At 35.8% G+C, this 18,288-nt stretch overlaps 1 protein-coding gene and 1 long non-coding RNA gene across 4 annotated transcripts in view; one reads left to right on the plus strand and one right to left on the minus strand.

Moving 5' to 3' along the window:
- Positions 1 to 18,288, plus strand: part of grik2 (glutamate receptor, ionotropic, kainate 2) — a 239,825-nt gene that overhangs the window by 213,847 nt on the left and 7,690 nt on the right. For all 3 annotated transcript variants that reach the window (XR_014200724.1, XM_082150286.1, XM_082150285.1), the window contains one exon: positions 17,999 to 18,249. Coding sequence is in view for 2 of the 3 variants with exons in the window: in XM_082150286.1 (XP_082006412.1) it covers positions 17,999 to 18,249 (251 nt within the window). In the remaining variant the exon portion in view is untranslated. The remainder of the gene's footprint in view (positions 1 to 17,998; positions 18,250 to 18,288) is intronic.
- Positions 7,412 to 9,793, minus strand: LOC309484249. Its single transcript, XR_014200777.1, has 3 exons — positions 9,412 to 9,793; positions 9,044 to 9,100; positions 7,412 to 8,547 (listed from the first exon to the last, which is right to left on the minus strand). It is a non-coding gene; the product is annotated as an uncharacterized lncRNA (long non-coding RNA).

The raw sequence follows: 18,288 nt of genomic DNA on the forward strand, positions 1-18,288 counted from the left end.
CAAGTCCCAGGTCAGCTGATTATGCTGTCGACAACAACTCAGTGTCAATGTCAGCATTATAAGGAGGGTGCTTCTCTTTTTTTACATATATATTTTTATTTTATTTTCCATCTTCATCTGCCTTCACTCCTACTAAAGGAGCAATGTGCTCTGCATGCAAGCACTGATGGATGCAAGACATGGCCTATGTTTGCAGTGTAACATTCTTGCTCATGTTCACGTTTCCTGCACTTCAAGAAATCTGTTAAATGACATTAGAACTTTATTCAGGAAATTCCTAATAAACTTTACTAAAGCAAGGTGCATTTTTTAAGAATGTAGAAAAACTAGATACTTTATTCAAACACTTTAATAACTTTTTAACCTATCTAATTACAGTGAGTAACAACACAAATCAAATGCAAATAAGCACGCCAAACAAAGGAACAGAGAAATAAGGGAGATGCAGCATTGTTTGAAACTGTGCTAGAGAAGTCATGTAAGTATGTCAGGTGCTTCAACAAACAAGACGTCTGTGTAGGATGCACCTACTGTATGTTTTCTCTCTGAGGAAGCATTAGACTACTGAGAAGCGCACATGCAAAACCAAAATGGGCGTTTACCAATCATTGGCCAATTTCAAACTACAATAAATGTTTTTCAACTATTTTTCAACAGACTTGCTAAAATCATGAAGGCCCACCCCTAAACCAAGCCCCCAGTGGATTAGAGCGAATTGGGTAAAGCGGTTGAAAATGCCCATTGAGAAACACCCAATAGTGTTCTGTAGAGATACATGCCTGGATGATCTTGTGCTCATCAACTACAAATCACTGTTAGTTCAATGTCACTAGGTGTGTTCGATATCGGCTGCGGCTGGATGTAACCGATCGGTTCCCGTAGTGACCGCTCACGTGGTGTTTGCATACTTTACCACAGCTGAAGTGAAATAAATGCAATATTTGCCAAATAATGTTTCAGAGACATTTTCATTCAATACTTTATGTACTGCTTCAGCTTCTGTTTGAACAAGAATAAAGTTCAACATAAGCTACTATCAATGAAGTGGAATCTACATTTTTTAATCAGTTTTAATTTGATAAACATGACACAATATAATCGCAACGACATGAAAAGAGTGTTTACTGTTATAAAAAACTGATTTGTGAGCTTTAGAGGAACTAAAGGTGTTTGAATAAACACGAAACACATGTGATCGTTGTCATGCGGTGAATCCGGCCAATCGTGGAACAGCTGTGTCGTCATCAGCCTCTTGAGAAGCTGCGCTGGCTGAGTTCTCCGGCTACTCTCGAATCGCTCTCGCGGTACTTTGATGGCATACGTCACAGTCACGTGGCGTTGGCGCTGTATCAAGTCGGACAAAATTTCTAACCGGCATGCACTGCTTCAAGTCAGCCGCCGAACGGTCTGCGCAGAGCTGCATGAAGTCGAACAAGCCTACAGTCTCCACCCATGTGTGCTGTTGGCTTTCATCAAAATTTCAATGCTGATCCAACACACTTTAAACATTGAGATGTCAATCTCAACCAAAATGATGGTTTGAATCAAAACTAAACATTGTATCAATGTCACCATGCTATCTGCACTGTAAAAATAAAAGGTGCCTGGAGGAACCTTTTGGGGTTCTTCACTTTGCCACACCGGCGGAACCGTCTGTAGATCCTCTAGGCACCCTTTAAAAAGGGCCGGTTCTCTGAGGAACCACACAGGTTTCCTGAGGAACTCTAATATAAGGCACTGTGTGGAACCACTGTGGGTGCCTCCAGGAACCAAATTTCAATTTTATTTTATTTGTATTAAATTAATTTCATGTTGTTACTATGGTTACCACCATTAACTTCTATTATAATAAACAAACTGAACCAAATACAAAATAAGAATTGTTTATTACATATTTTAGATCCATTTTAATACATACACTTCCATGCACTTGGAAAAAAAAAGCTAGAAATAGATTAATATCAATGAATACACACACACACAAAAAAATTGTATAATACATAAGTAACATGAATCATCAACCATGTGTATACAATAGGCTACACAAGAAAAGACATCTCAACAAAATGCATGGAAAAAACATGTTCCAAGTAATAAATCAATGTAAAAAATAACAATTTTGACTAATTAAAAATGTCCATCTTCACTTAATTTTAAAACATGTGTTTCAGTCCGCTTGTTAAGTCTGACGTCACTGTTTCCAAGTCCAAAAGCTCTATCAGATGCCAAAAACAAACAACAAACAGTGCTAATATACACTCATTGTGCTGTAATATTCCTGAAAATTAGGATCCTAACCTTTATCTCTATTCCGAAATCTCAGATGGTTTAGTTATTCAGCTATTTTGAATAATAAAATGTTGAAGTCTGGGATGCCGTGAGACTGGAGACTGTAATGTACACTATGGCTTTTGAAAAGCTTAAATGTGTGACTTGAATCAACAGTTCCCATAAATGGTTGTTGAGTATTCTCAATATCTAGAAACAAGATAGAGGAAGTAGAAGTAGAGGCTTCGACCCGGAAACAGTATTCCTTGTCCCAACAAGCAGAAAACATTTTTCATTTTAACAGAGTTAAGGTGCAGTAAAATTATCTGTTGTTCTGTGAATGTTCACTGGTGAATTCACTCATTTCAATAAGAATCCACACGATCAGCAATTTTGTGTGGTGCTTCATACATTACATCACTACACTGCTGACAATGGTCAATGGACCTTTTTGCCTGTGTAATTTCACGAAATTCACAAATGTGATGCACCTTTACTCACTGCAACATAAAATGCAATCAATTATAAAATCTTCACAAGGGACACGTGAGGTACTTAACGAGTTAGAAAAGTGAAAAGGTGCATCAGCTTCATTTTCTGTTTGCTTTTCCTCTTTTCTGGTGGATGGTCCAGGCACTTCAGTGATTTTCGGGTCTACAGGAGGATTTTCATTCTTGTTCAAACTTGTATTTCAGCTTACCGAGATCCCTGCAAAGTACAAAAGTTACTGTTAGTAAGGTTATTAAAGTGATAGTTGTGAAATTTAAATAATTTCCTCAGCCTTGTGACGTTCCAAACCTGTTTGACTTTCTGTCTGTGGAACCCGAAAGCAGATCTCTGGCATAATGCAACCCGTCACCATTCAATATCACTGCATGAAACACAAGCAGAAAAAAATTGTGTAATTCATTCATGAAACTATTCTTATGTACACTTGTCTAGTTCAATTCAATGCAACAATTTATGTAAAAATGGTTAAGCTCCAAAAATGTCCCAGAAAAGATCCTAAAAATAATCAATGAGTTCACAACTCATGTGTTATGGGTTGTGTTGTAAGTCTTATGAAGCCATATAATAGCTTTTTCCTTTTTTTTTTTTTTTTGTCAAAAAAGACTAAACTTGAAGTTATAATTCAGTGTTCAAATGTCTTATATTCAAATGCATATGATTAAGGTATAGCCTATAAAAATGCATAGCATTATTGGCTCCAAACCTGTGATATTATTTTTCTGAGTAACATGAATGAGATTTGAGAGGGAAGATTTTCAGAGAATAACTGATTAAAAAAGTACACAGTCAAACAATACAATTTCACACAGAGAAAGTTCATAGTAATAAAGTACCTGCATGTGGTGTATAGGTAACTTACTGTAATTCAATGTTGCCTCTGAAATGTTCTGGGCCCGGTTTCCCGATAACGCTCACTCTTAGCCTGCTAAGAAGACTCGAAAGATATATCTTACCAAATTTGTTTATTTTCCTAAGTGTGTTCCCCGAACTATACCTTAGGAAGCTGCTTAAGATATCCCTTCTTACGTGTGACGTTACCCGGTGCTGTCCGGGGCGATGCTGCTGAATTGGTTGAAATCGATGGCTCGAGAATCAATTATTCTCTCGTGCAGGGGCTGTTTATGTGAAAAAGCGGTCCTCTTTATAAAAGAAGCACTTCAGAAATAGTTGAAATTGCAATTTATTATGATTATTGGATATTATAAAAAATAATTCAAACTATAATAGCCTATAATAGCGTAGCCTACATATTTTAAAATTGTAACATATAGCCTATTGCTGCCACAATAACCTTTTCAAAAATTTACGTGCCACCTTTTCTTTCCCATTTTTGTTCGCTGAGGTGGAGCTGCGATGAAATATTGTTCTTGTGTAAATACTTTCCTGCATTTCAGTAATAAAAGTTTACATCTTGCGTACGGTGCTCGGCAGTGACCAAAAAGGATTTAAACCGTGAATTTTGAATCTCTTGTAAACTCGGAGATGTGGATTCAGACGGCAATTAAATTACCACACAACCTGTTTGTCAAAAAACAGAAGGTACTAATTTGGCCAGGGATTTTTACGCGGATTGGGTGAGAAAAACACTGATATTATGGATTCGGACGGCACTAAAATCACAGACTTACCCCTGTAAATGTTTCAAATACCGGACGAGCCCATGAGAAACAATATTAGCGTCCGAATAGGACTTAACTGACAGTAGCCTATTATTTCACTGGCCTTTAAAAGAGCGTTTTAATTCAATTAATAATATTGTATAATAATATAATAAAAAATCTAACAACAATCAGTGTAATGACAATTTTATTCTTTGCATGAAAACACTTGAATTAGCCTAATTTAATACTGTCTGGGTGTATTAAAACTTCAGAATTATATTCATTTAGACCTGCAACAACGCTAAGAGAGAGCTACGAATGGTCCAGACCAACCTTACGAAAGTGTGACTTACAAAAGATATACTTAGCGTACGAACGTTTCGGGAACCGTCCCATAAGGTTAAGAGAGAGGTTAAGGAATAGGTTAAGAACTACTTAGAGATAAGAACGCTTTGGGAAACCGGGCCCAGATTATTTTAGAAATGTACTGGTTGCTCTGGGGAAACAAAAGAACAAAGCTGATTATTCACAACATAATATTTATTGACCAGTAAATGGCTTTAAAATGGTATTTGAGAGAATGAGGGCACCTGTAGTAAGTAAAGTTAGGCTAACGTTAAACAAAAACAGACCAAACTATATTAACCTGCTTTTGTTATTCATAACAAACGCCAATGACGACAGCAGGAATCAGCTAAATTAGTTAGGCTATATCAGCAATTTGAAGACACAGTTTTACAGAATATGTTGAATTGAATGACTAAATCAATCTAAGACAATAAGTCAATCATTTCCATTTAACGTTAGTTAGCATCGCGGCTAAAACCTTCATACCAGATACTGTGCAATAAACGAGTGGTAAACACTGTAAAAAAGTAGTAATGTATAATAAATTTAGTATATATATATGTGTGTGTTTGAATATATAGTGAGTAGACTCTGTATTTATATTTATTTGGCGAGTTTACAAACCTTGTAATGGAGAGCCGAACAAACGGCGGAAGCTTTGATGAGAGGAGCCGTTACCCGATGACGATCAGCTGAGCTTTGTTGCGCGCGAGCATCACTGAAGCGACGACAGCAGAGGAATAGCAGCAGTTTCGTGACAGAATAAAACTTTTCTCCTCCTGGTTTCTTCTTCAAATAATAATAATTTATGAAGAAGTAGGTAACGTTAAAATTATTATTTTATTACTATTATTTATTCAATAATAATTAATTAATTCTTATTATTAATATTATTATAATTTAGTGTTATTGTTTAAGGTTTAAATTAATCAATAAAATAGGCCTATAGATACTAAATAAATGTAAGCTACCCAGGTGAAAAAGACGCAGGCTACTGTTAAATGTATTAAAAATGTATTAAAGTATATTTGTATTGTAGGCCTACTAAAAACACACTCGAGTACATTTTTAATAGTACGTCTTTTTCACCTGGGTATGTATACTGAATCAAACTTAAGTAGCCTATAATAATAATAATAGGATAATAATAATCTCATTCTGGCCTCACTGAACCATTGGGTTCCTCCAGATGCTGGCTTTAACATAAGATATCTTCCAGGAACCACTTAAATGTTAAAAGATCTTCCAATAACCCTTTTATCGCATTCAAGTTCCTCTATTTTCCCCCAAAGCACTTCGAGGTCTCATGGTAATGAAAAGGTGACTCCAGAACCTCTGAACTAAATACAAAGTGCTTAAAGGATCCCATAAGTTCCAGCAAGAACCTCAAAAATTGTCAATGCTCCTCCAGTAACCCTACTATAGGAGAAAGAGCTCTGAGGCACTTAAATTACATTTTGAAGTTCCTTGAGTATCCGACAGGATATTTGAGGCTCCTTTAGTTTTTACAGTGTGGGATATACCTAAGATGGCTTGAGGGTGAGTAAATTATGGGATCATTTAAATTTTTGGGTGAACTTACCCTTTAATTTTTATTTTTCCAAGCCGATGGGAAAAGGGAGAAGAATGAGTTTGGCAAAATCTGCTAACAAATTAGGTTTCTTTTGGACATTTTTGTCAGACATTGGTGGGCAGAGTTAGTGTAAATATCCTCTGCCAACAAGATGGATCTTTGCACTTGGTGTAAAAAGGCACTCCTTTAGAAAAATAAGGGTGAATATTCATTTCATGCCAACTTTAACACCACACAACCCTCACAAGACTTCGTTTCTGGGTAGACTGGTTCACCCTGACTCCCGGAGGTCTTAAAGAAGCCAGCCAATCTTTCTGTGTGCAGTATGCATGATACGGTCAGCTTGATGCATTGTTTATAAGACGAGAAGTGCTATGCTAATGAATATGACTCGCTTGACTTGCACAGACTGTGGCCATGCCATCAGAGACTGAGTCTAACAAATAATTTACCCTGAAGCTATTGTAAAAGGGGGCAGATGTTGAAACCAAAGCTCTATCACTGTGAGGCATGGTGCTTATGAGTTTGCTCATTTCCTAGTCCTGTTCCACCTCTTTATCTCATTGTTCCCTGTTCTTACTCTCTATTACGCCTTTGAGTAATAAAACTGGTAGATCCAAGGTTGCATGCTTTCCCTGCAAACAGGTGAATTCTGAATATTCATGCTGGTGTTCTGACACTATTGCGCTATAAACCATGTAAACGTAAATTGCTTGTGTGTCAGGCACTAAACAGTCCAGAATATCTTAATCCATTCACGGTCTGCACTGTAAAAATAAAAGGTGCCTGGAGGAACCTTTTGGGGTTCTTCACTTTGCCACACCGGCGGAACCGTCTGTAGATCCTCTAGGCACCCTTTAAAAAGGGGCGGTTCTCTGAGGAACCACACAGGTTTCCTGAGGAACTCTTATATAAGGCACTGTGTGGAACCACTGTGGGTGCCTCCAGGAACCAAATTTCAATTTTATTTTATTTGTATTAAAATTAATTTCATGTTGTTACTATGGTTACCACCATTAACTTCTATTATAATAAACAAACTGAACCAAATACAAAATAAGAATTGTTTATTACATATTTTAGATCCATTATACACTTCCATGCACTTGGAAAAAAAAGCTAGTAATAGATTAATATCAATGAATACACACACAAAAAAATAGTATAATACATAAGTAACATGAATAATCAACCATGTGTATACAATAGGCTACACAAGAAAAGACATCTCAACAAAATGCATGGAAAACACATGTTCCATGTAATAAATCAATGTAAAAAATTACAATTTTGACTAATTAAAAATGTCCATCTTCACTTAATTTTAAAACATGTGTTTCAATCCGCTTGTTAAGTCTGATGTCACTGTTTCCAAGTCCAAAAGCTCTATCAGATGCCAAAAACAAACAACAAACAGTGCTAATATACACTCATTGTGCTGTAATATTCCTGAAAATTAGGATCCTAACCTTTATCTCTATTCCGAAATCTCAGATGGTTAGTTATTCAGCTATTTTGAATCATAAAATGTTGAAGTCTGGGATGCCGTGAGACTGGAGACTGAAATGTACACAATGCCTTTTGAAAAGCTTAAGTGTGACTTGAATCAACAGTTCCCATAAATGGTTGTTGAGTATTCTCAATATCTAGAAACAAGATAGAGAAAGTAGAAGTAGAGGCTTCGACCCGGAAACAGTATTCCTTATGTCACAACAAGCAGAAAACATTTTCCATTTTAACAGAGTTAAGGTGCAGTAAAATGATCTGTTGTTCTGTGAATGTTCACTGGTGAATTCAGTCATTTCAATAAGAATCCACACAATCAGCAATTTTGTCTTTTTGCCTGTGTAATTTCACGAAATTCACAAATGTGATGCACCTTTACTCGCTGCAACATAAAATGCAATCAATTATAAAATCTTCACAAGGGACACGTGAGGTACTTAACGAGTTAGAAAAGTGAAAAGGTGCATCAGCTTCATTTTCTGTTTGCTTTTCCTCTTTTCTGGTGGATGGTCCAGGCACTTCAGTGATTTTCAGGTCTACAGGAGGATTTTTATTCTTGATCAAACTTGTATTTCAGCTTACCGAGATCCCTGCAAAGTACAAAATTTACTGTTAGTAAGGTTATTAAAGTTATTAAATAATTTCCTCAGCCTTGTGACGTTCCAAACCTGTTTGACTTTCTGTCTGTGGAACCCGAAAGCAGATCTCAGGCATAATGCAACCCGTCACCATTCAATATCACTGCATGAAACACAAGCATACATTTTTTTTGTAATTCATTCAAACTATTCTTATGTACACTTGTCTAGTTCAATTCAATGCAACAATTTATGTAAAAAATGGTTAAGCTCCAAAAATGCCCCAGAAAAGATCCTAAAAATAGTCAATGAGTTCACAACTCATGAGTTATGGGTTGTGTTGTAAGTCTTCTGAAGTCATATAATAGCTTTTTCCTTTTTTTTTGTCGAAAAAGACTAAACTTTAAGTTATAATTCAGGGTTCAAATGTCTTATATTCAAATGCATATGATTAAGGTATAGCCTATAAAAAATGCATAGCATTATTAGCTCCAAACCTGTGATATTATTTTTCTGAGTAACATGAATGAGATTTGAGAGCATGAGGGAAGATTTTCAGAGAATAACTTATTAAAAAAGTACACAGTCAAACAATACAATTTCACACAGAGAAAGTTCACAGTAATAAAGTACCTGCATGTGGTGTATAGGTAACTTACTGTAATTCAATGTTGCCTCTGAAATGTTCAGATTATTTTAGAAATGTACTGGTTGTTCTGGGGAAACAAAAGAACAAAGCTGATTATTCACAACATAATATTTATTGACCAGTAAATGGCTTTAAAATGGTATTTGAGAGAATGAGGGCACCTGTAGTAAGTAAAGTTAGGCTAAACAAAAACAGACCAAACTTTATTAACCTGCTTTTGTTATTCATAACAAACGCCAATGACTACAGCAGGAATCAGCTACATTAGTTAGGCTATCTCAGCAATTTGAAGACACAGTTTTACAGAATATGTTGAATTGAATGACTAAATCAATCTAAGACAATAAGTCAATAATTTCCATTTGTTCATTAACTTACGTTAGATCAACGTAGTTAGCATCGCGGCTAAAACCTTCATACCAGATACTGTGCAATAAACGAGTGGTAAACACTGTAAAAAAGTAGTAATGTATAATCAATTTAGTTTATATATATGTGTGTTTGAATATATAGTGAGTAGACTCTGTATTTATATTTATTTGGCGAGTTTACAAACCTTGTAACGGAGAGCCGATCAAACGGCGGAAGCTTTGATGAGAGGACGGAGCCGTTACCCGATGACGTCGATCAGCTGAGCTTTGTTGCGCGCGAGCAGCGCGAGGATCACTGAAGCGACGACAGCAGAGGAATAGCAGCAGTTTCGTGACAGAATAAAACTTTTCTCCTCCTAGTTCTTCCTCTTCAAATAATAATTTATGAAGAAGTAGGTAAAAATTATTATTTTATTACTATTATTTATTCAATAATAATTAATGAATTCTTCTTATTAATATTATTATAATTTAGTGTTGTTGTTTAAGGTTTAAATTAATCAACAAAATAGGCTTATAAATACTAAATAAATGTAAGCTACCCAGGTGAAAAAGACGCAGGCTACTGTTAAATGTATTAAAAATGCATTAAAGTATATTTGTATTGTAGGCCTACTAAAAACACACTCAAGTACATTTTTAATAGTACGTCTTTTTTCACCTGGGTATGTAGGCTATACTGAATCAAACTTAAGTAGCCTATAATAATAATAATAATAGGATAATAATATTCTCATTCTGGCCTCACAGAACCATTGGGTTCCTCCAGATGCTAGCTTTAACATAAGAGATCTTCCAGGAACCACTTAAATGTTAAAAGATCTTCCAATAACCCTTTTATCGCATTCAAGTTCCTCTATTTTCCCCCAAAGCACTTCGAGGTCTCATGGTAATGAAAAGGTGACTCCAGAACCTCTGAACTAAATACAAAGTGCTTAAATGATCCCATAAGTTCCAGCAAGAACCTCAAAGAATGTCAATGCTCCTCCAGTAACCCTACTATAGGAGAAAGAGCTTTGAGGCACTTAAATTACATTTTGAAGTTCCTTGAGTATCCGACAGGATATTTGAGGCTCCTTTAGTTTTTACAGTGTGGGGGTCTGTGTGCTGGTTTAAGATGCTATCTAGGCTTTTCCACATGGACAGAGAAAGCCAGCTATCAAGTGCCTCGTCTCACAGACGTTAATGCTTTGTCACTCAGCAGGTTCAAATCTGTCAGGTATGCTGTCTAACAGACGACCCAGTGAGGGTGTTTTTTGCTTGTCAGTTGTGTGTCATGGGATTGCATTGTGTAGAGCAAATGCAGGGCGCATGCACAAGGATGTTTAGCATCATCACTCCCCTGTGTGCCGTTCAGACAGCTCAGCACAGGCCATTTCCATTGCTAATCCTACCCTTTTGGAATCAGTTAACACAGGCAGGCTGCATACAGGCGTGCGTTTAGCATATATCTCCCTAACTTCAGCAGCACACAGTCGGCAGGATGCATTAATGTAGAAACTGTGATGGTGAGAGATGCCTGAGTCCTTCTGGCAAGCGTTCCTGCACTGGAACAGACAGGGTCAGTGTTCAGACCATCTGCGTTTTGGTGTGTTGGTTAATTAGATGTTTAAATGAGAATATGTTAATGCTTGGCACAACTGAATATCTGATTCTATACTGAGGCAGGTGAAAGCAGACAGCAAGTGAAATGATGAAGTCAAACCCAGTATAATGAACCATTGTGGCTTTAAAATAAACATGAAGTCCTCAAAACAGTGTGTTTTAGAAAGGTGTTTTAGAAAGGTAGTCCCTCAAAATTTACTAATTTACTATTTCGTTCCCTTGATTTGCGATATCGTGTGCACTATTTACTATTTCGTTCCCCTGATTTGCTATATCTTGTGCACTATTTACTATTTCGTTCCCCTGATTTGCTATATCGTGTGCACTATTTACTATTTCGTTCCCTTGATTTGCTATATCTTGTGCTCTATTTACTATTTCGTTCCCTTGATTTGCTATATCTTGTGCACTATTTACTATTTCGTTCCCCTGATTTGCTATATCGTGTGCACTATTTACTATTTCGTTCCCTTGATTTGCTATATCTTGTGCTCTATTTACTATTTCGTTCCCTTGATTTGCTATATCTTGTGCACTATTTACTATTTCGTTCCCTTGATTTGCTATATCGTGTGCACTATTTACTATTTCATTCCCTTTATTTGCTATATCTTGTGCACTATTTACTATTTCGTTCCCTTGATTTGCGATATCGTGTGCACTATTTACTATTTCGTTCCCCTGATTTGCTATATCGTGTGCACTATTTACTATTTCGTTCCCTTGATTTGCTATATCGTGTGCACTATTTACTATTTCATTCCCTTGATTTGCTATATCTTGTGCACTATTTACTATTTCGTTCCCTTGATTTGCTATATCATGTGCACTATTTACTATTTCGTTCCCTTGATTTGCTATATCTTGTGCACTATTTACTATTTTGTTCCCTTGATTTGCGATATCGTGTGCACTATTTACTATTTCGTTCCCCTGATTTGCTATATCGTGTGCACTATTTACTATTTCGTTCCCTTGATTTGCTATATCGTGTGCACTATTTACTATTTCGTTCCCTTGATTTGCTATATCTTGTGCACTATTTACTATTTCGTTCCCTTGATTTGCTATATCGTGTGCACTATTTACTATTTCGTTCCCTTGATTTGCTATATCGTGTGCACTAATTACTATTTCGTTCCCTTGATTTGCTATATCGTGTGCACTATTTACTATTTCATTCCCTTTATTTGCTATATCTTGTGCACTATTTACTATTTCGTTCCCTTGATTTGCTATATCGTGTGCACTATTTACTATTTCGTTCCCCTGATTTGCTATATCGTGTGCACTATTTACTATTTCGTTCCCTTGATTTGCTATATCTTGTGCTCTATTTACTATTTCGTTCCCTTGATTTGCTATATCTTGTGCACTATTTACTATTTCGTTCCCTTGATTTGCTATATCGTGTGCACTATTTACTATTTCATTCCCTTTATTTGCTATATCTTGTGCACTATTTACTATTTCGTTCCCTTGATTTGCTATATCGTGTGCACTATTTACTATTTTGTTCCCCTGATTTGCTATATCGTGTGCACTATTTACTATTTCGTTCCCTTGATTTGCTATATCGTGTGCACTATTTACTATTTCGTTCCCTTGATTTGCTATATCTTGTGCACTATTTACTATTTCGTTCCCTTGATTTGCTATATCTTGTGCACTATTTACTATTTCGTTCCCTTGATTTGCTATATCTTGTGCACTATTTACTATTTCGTTCCCTTGATTTGCTATATCGTGTGCACTATTTACTATTTTGTTCCCTTGATTTGCTATATCTTGTGCACTATTTACTATTTCGTTCCCTTGATTTGCTATATCGTGTGCATTATTTACTATTTCGTTCCCTTGATTTGCTATATCGTGTGCACTATTTACTATTTCGTTCCCTTGATTTGCTATATCTTGTGCACTATTTACTATTTCGTTCCCTTGATTTGCGATATCGTGTGAACTATTTACTATTTCATTCCCCTGATTTGCTATATCGTGTGCACTATTTACTATTTTTTCCCTTGATTTGCTATATCGTGTGCACTATTTACTATTTTTTCCCTTGATTTGCTATATCGTGTGCACTATTTACTATTTCGTTCCCTTGATTTGCTATATCGTGTGCACTATTTACCATTTTTTCCCTTGATTTGCTATATCGTGTGCACTATTTACTATTTCGTTCCCTTGATTTGCTATATCGTGTGCACTATTTACTATTTTGTTCCCTTGATTTGCTATATCGTGTGCACTATTTACTATTTTTTCCCTTGATTTGCTATATCGTGTGCACTATTTACCATTTTTTCCCTTGATTTGCTATATCGTGTGCACTATTTACCATTTTTTCCCCTGATTTGCTATATCGTGTGCACTATTTACCATTTTTTCCCTTGATTTGCTATATCGTGTGCACTATTTACCATTTTTTCCCTTGATTTGCTATATCGTGTGCACTATTTACCATTTTGTCCCTTGATTTGCTATATCGTGTGCACTATTTACCATTTTTTCCCCTGATTTGCTATATCGTGTGCACTATTTACCATTTTTTCCCCTGATTTGCTATATCGTGTGCACGATTTACTATTTTGTTCATTTGATTTGCTATATCGTCCACACAATTTATAAATCGAGGGAACAAATTGAGGGAACGAAATAGTAAATCGTGCACGTGATTATTATATTTTTTTCTTGCATGTTATGTGCGCGGCTCCGTAAATCTGAGATAGTAGTGACAAGGAGTGTTTTATCATCAGAACACTTGCACACTTTGCCGTGAGCTCCTTTTTTGTCCACTTGTGACTTCATTGTCTTGCTAAATGTGTGTAGCACTTGCAGTTTATATCAATGTTTCGGGGCTGTGCCGTTTGCCCCTTGAGGATTGTGGAAATAGAACGGCCCCCAGTCAGCTTTCAGCCTGTGGACGGGCCCCGTCCCTGGAGGCATCATTAAGAAGAGTCGTGCACAATGCCATGTCATCAAACATCTGTCAGGAGTTTACTTGTGCATGAGGAGCTACCAGTATCCGATTAATTTATTTAAACTATATCCTCTGTTCGACCTCATTCATTTGCTATGTATGTGAAGAACCTTGCAGTACAGTGTATCAAGGATTCATTATGTTACTCATATTTGATGCTGCAGAATAGGGATTTTGATATGTCTGTTTTAGGCTTTTTATTATATCATTCTACCCTTTTGTTTCAGTGAAAGAGTTCTGCACGAATCTCACGAAAGCGGTCAAGAACATATTCTACTCGTACTGTATTTCATCCCCAAATCATATGAAATAGAATAAAATAAATTAAAGCCTAATTTACTACTTTTTTTTTTTTTTGGAATTTAAACAAAACATTAGTAATTAAAGTGAAATTAAACCCATAAAGTGTTGTATTAATTATTATATTAATTCAGATTTACATATAATTTCTTTATTTATTTCCCCATCTATTTGGATTTAGATTGAAAAATAAAGATGTATTTATTTATTTGAGCAAGAGAGATGAGTAATAAGCTGTTGCAAAAATCTACCTCTTTCTGAATATATATATATATATATATATATATATATATATATATATATATATATATATATATATATATATATATATATATATATACTTATTTATTATTATTATTATTTATTTTTTAAAGAACTGTATACTTTAATTAACTAAAAAAGTCAATTAATTAATCAAAATTATTCTAATGTTTGGACATTTTTTTTTTTTTTTAAGGCATTTGATGCAACAGGGAAAAATATACAAATCTAAAAGATATATGCTGGAAAAAAAAATATGGAGAAAATTGGATCTTGTCCAATGATATACAATGCATTTGTTGTTATATACAGTAGGTGAAAATGATAGTCTCCAAAACCATCCAAATTTCTGCACTGCTATTATTCAAAACCCTAAGTGCTAACAGTAAGCATGAAAGAAATGAGAGTTTGATTTCAGCAAATAAAGAGCACTTTGTGCTTCATGCACTTGTGTTGTGCATTTGAACAAAAGAACAGCTGAGTTCTCAATTATTCAGGCAATAGTACAGTCCTTATTATAGAGAGTTATCTACAGCGGTACCACCATTACAACATGAAAGGATCAGCGAGATTCAGGAGTGCTCTTGTTCTACCTCATATTTCAAATGAAATGAGAAATAACTTCTCCAGACGTTTTTGATCTGTGCTGAACGAAGGGAACACGACCTGTTTACCTTTTTTCGAGGGAGGTGAAATGGCTGATAGGAATCAGGGAGAGTTATGAAGCCCGCAAGGAGGCCCAGAAGGAAACATTACATCAAATTAAGAATAGCAACAAGTTTTAATTAGACAGAAAATAAATAGATAAAAGTGGGAAATGCCAGTCCCTGGAATGTAATTGGGTTTTATTGGTGTGTTATCAATGGCACCCTGGGAGCAGTGTTTCAACAAACAGCATTAGGCTTTTATGGCTCGTACTGCATTAGTGTCTGTATTTCTCATCTTTGTACTGCGAGAAACATAATCTTGCACCACTGAAGTGACAAACTTCATGTTTCTTTTTCAATGTCTCAGCTTTTCTCAGAGCCTTGTAGTAGCGCAATGAATGGAACATTTTTACATCAGCTTTTAGTCTTGCTATGTATTTCTCAATACAACAAACTCCAGCATGAGGTACTGTAAACTTAATATAATGTTCATTTTAATAATATTTCTTTTTTGCACAACATTGTTGAAACTGAGTCTTTATGCAAGTTTTTTACATCTCCAAAATGAGGTAGGCCATGCTGGCATGCTGTGTTCAAGGTCGTCTGAAGCCATGCATTTCACCAACAGACTGAAATTTCATTTGTGATTCACTTATAATCTTCCCCTCCAGTGAGCTTAACTAGAGAAACGCTGTTACCGGATCACTGAGCCAGTGATTTTCTTCAACAAATTGTTCGTTTTGTGAACAAGAACAGCTGATTCTTTTAAAAAAAAAAAAAAAAAGTTCACTGATCTGGTTCTCAGCAAAATAGTCTTTGTTGTCTTTAAAGTCCCCCTGTGGTGAAAATCAAGCTTTTAATGTTGTTTATATGTCAATGTGGTGTTTTTAATATGCTTTAAGACAAACCATGTGTAAATTCATAATTCAACACCATTGCTGAGTATTTTCTGCTTAAAACTGCAGTGAACCAAAGACAGTCTCAAAAACACGGTTTGAAATCGCTGGTGTTTCTGACGTCACAAACTACCTTGTAACCAATCAGATCAACGTGTGATCGTCAACGAGTGGATCTCTGAGCTGAGTGAGGGAGTGGAGGCGGGGCTCATTTACATATTCATCTGCGTATACTAAATGAGGCAAGGGTGTCGAGTTACATTCATGCTATTTTGAGGCATGAAGAATTTTTTTTCCAAGGAAATTACATTTCAATGTGTCATTTTGGTGATCAAAGATGAGTTTTAAGGGATAGACTTATTGACTACAGGGGGACTTTAAGCAAAATAATTCTTCTTTTGGTCACACTTTATATTTGATAGCCTTAACTTTTTCCCCTCCGTTACGAGATTTTCCATCATTTATGACAAAGTTTCCCTGCCATTGACGAGTTTTTCAAGCAATCCATGTTTTCACTGTTATACGGTAGGGGCGCTGTTACGCGAGTTGATCTACTCCATCTATGTTTTGAACATCGTTTGAATCCGATCCGGGTAAAGTCCGGTTAAAGTATATATTTTTTTCAAAATGTTTTAACCTTACCCACATTCAAGTGTAGATAAAACAATTTAAAAAAAGAAAAGAAAAAGAAAAAAAGATTATGCTTGTTTTAAAACAGTAATTTTTTTCTTTCTTTTGATGTATTAACATTAACATTCATTCCAAAAATATTCTGGGGTCATGAGAGTATTGTGAATATGATCAAAAATGTTGGCGCTGGCTGGCAACTTGAAAATAACATGCTGGCGGGGAAAGTGTTAACTACTTAACTATTTTATACAATATACTTATTATATACATACATGCACTGTAATAACATTTAAAGTACATTATGTGCATTTAATTAACATTTGCAGTTACCTCTAACTGTAACCCAAGCCTAAAACCCTAAAACCAAGCTCTATACCCTAAAACCATAACCCTAAACCCTAAAACAAACATTAGCAGTAAATGTGGGAATTTTCCAGAACTACATAGTTACATAGTGAATCCATAGTCTTGTAGGTATTTAATGTTAGTAGTAGTTCAGGCCAACTAATACAAAGTGCGACCCTTCTTTCTTTCGATGAGATGAAATATGTCAATATGCCCCAACATGTCAAGAAAATTACACGTTCTTGACAATTTTGTGAGATTTCACCCATTTGTCCACCAGATATAAGCAGATCCTGAGCTATGGAGGCTTGTTTCCGCCACAGAATAAAACATTTTAAAAGATAATTGCGACTTTTTATCTCACAATTGCGAGTTTAAATCTCACAATTCTGACTTTCTCAGAATTTCGTGAGAATATTTCTCAGAATTGCGTGATATAAAGTCGCAATTGTGTGTTATAAAGTCAGAATTGACTCACAATTCTGACTTTGTTTTCTATCAATTCTGACTTTATAACACAAATTTGCGACTTTATATCTCACAATTCTGAAATCTTTTCTCCAATTCTAAGGAAAAAAGTTTTTCCTCAGAATTGCAAGTTTCTGTCTCACAATTCTGACTTTATGACATGCAATTGTGATTTTATTTCAGCCAATTCTGACATTATAACACAATTGCGACTTTATATCATGCAATTCTGACTTTATAACAAGCAATTCTGACTTTATATCACACAATTCTGAGATAAAAAAGTCAGATTTGTGAGATGTAAACTCGCAATTGTGAGAAAAGTCAGAATTGTGAGATAAAAAGTCGCAATTACCTTTTTCATTGTTTATTCTGTGGCAGAAACAAGCTTCCATACTAAGCAGAACTAATTCTCAGCATGTTTATTAAATCAGTTTCCCCTTTCTGACCTTTCAGGGTCCCCGTACCGAGATAAGATCACCATCGCAATCCTGCAGCTTCAGGAAGAAGGGAAGCTGCACATGATGAAGGAGAAGTGGTGGCGAGGGAACGGCTGTCCCGAGGAGGAGAACAAAGAGGCCAGTGCGCTGGGCGTCCAGAACATCGGGGGCATTTTCATAGTGTTGGCTGCGGGACTCGTCCTCTCTGTGTTTGTGGCAGTTGGGGAGTTTCTCTATAAGTCCAAACAAAACGCTCAGCTGGAAAAGGTAAAGCAACTCTTTCACAATTCTGGACTGCAATGAACA

This window comes from Leuciscus leuciscus (assembly GCF_965113295.1).
Source record: "Leuciscus leuciscus genome assembly, chromosome: 20".
NCBI classification, from domain to species: domain Eukaryota; kingdom Metazoa; phylum Chordata; class Actinopteri; order Cypriniformes; family Leuciscidae; genus Leuciscus; species Leuciscus leuciscus.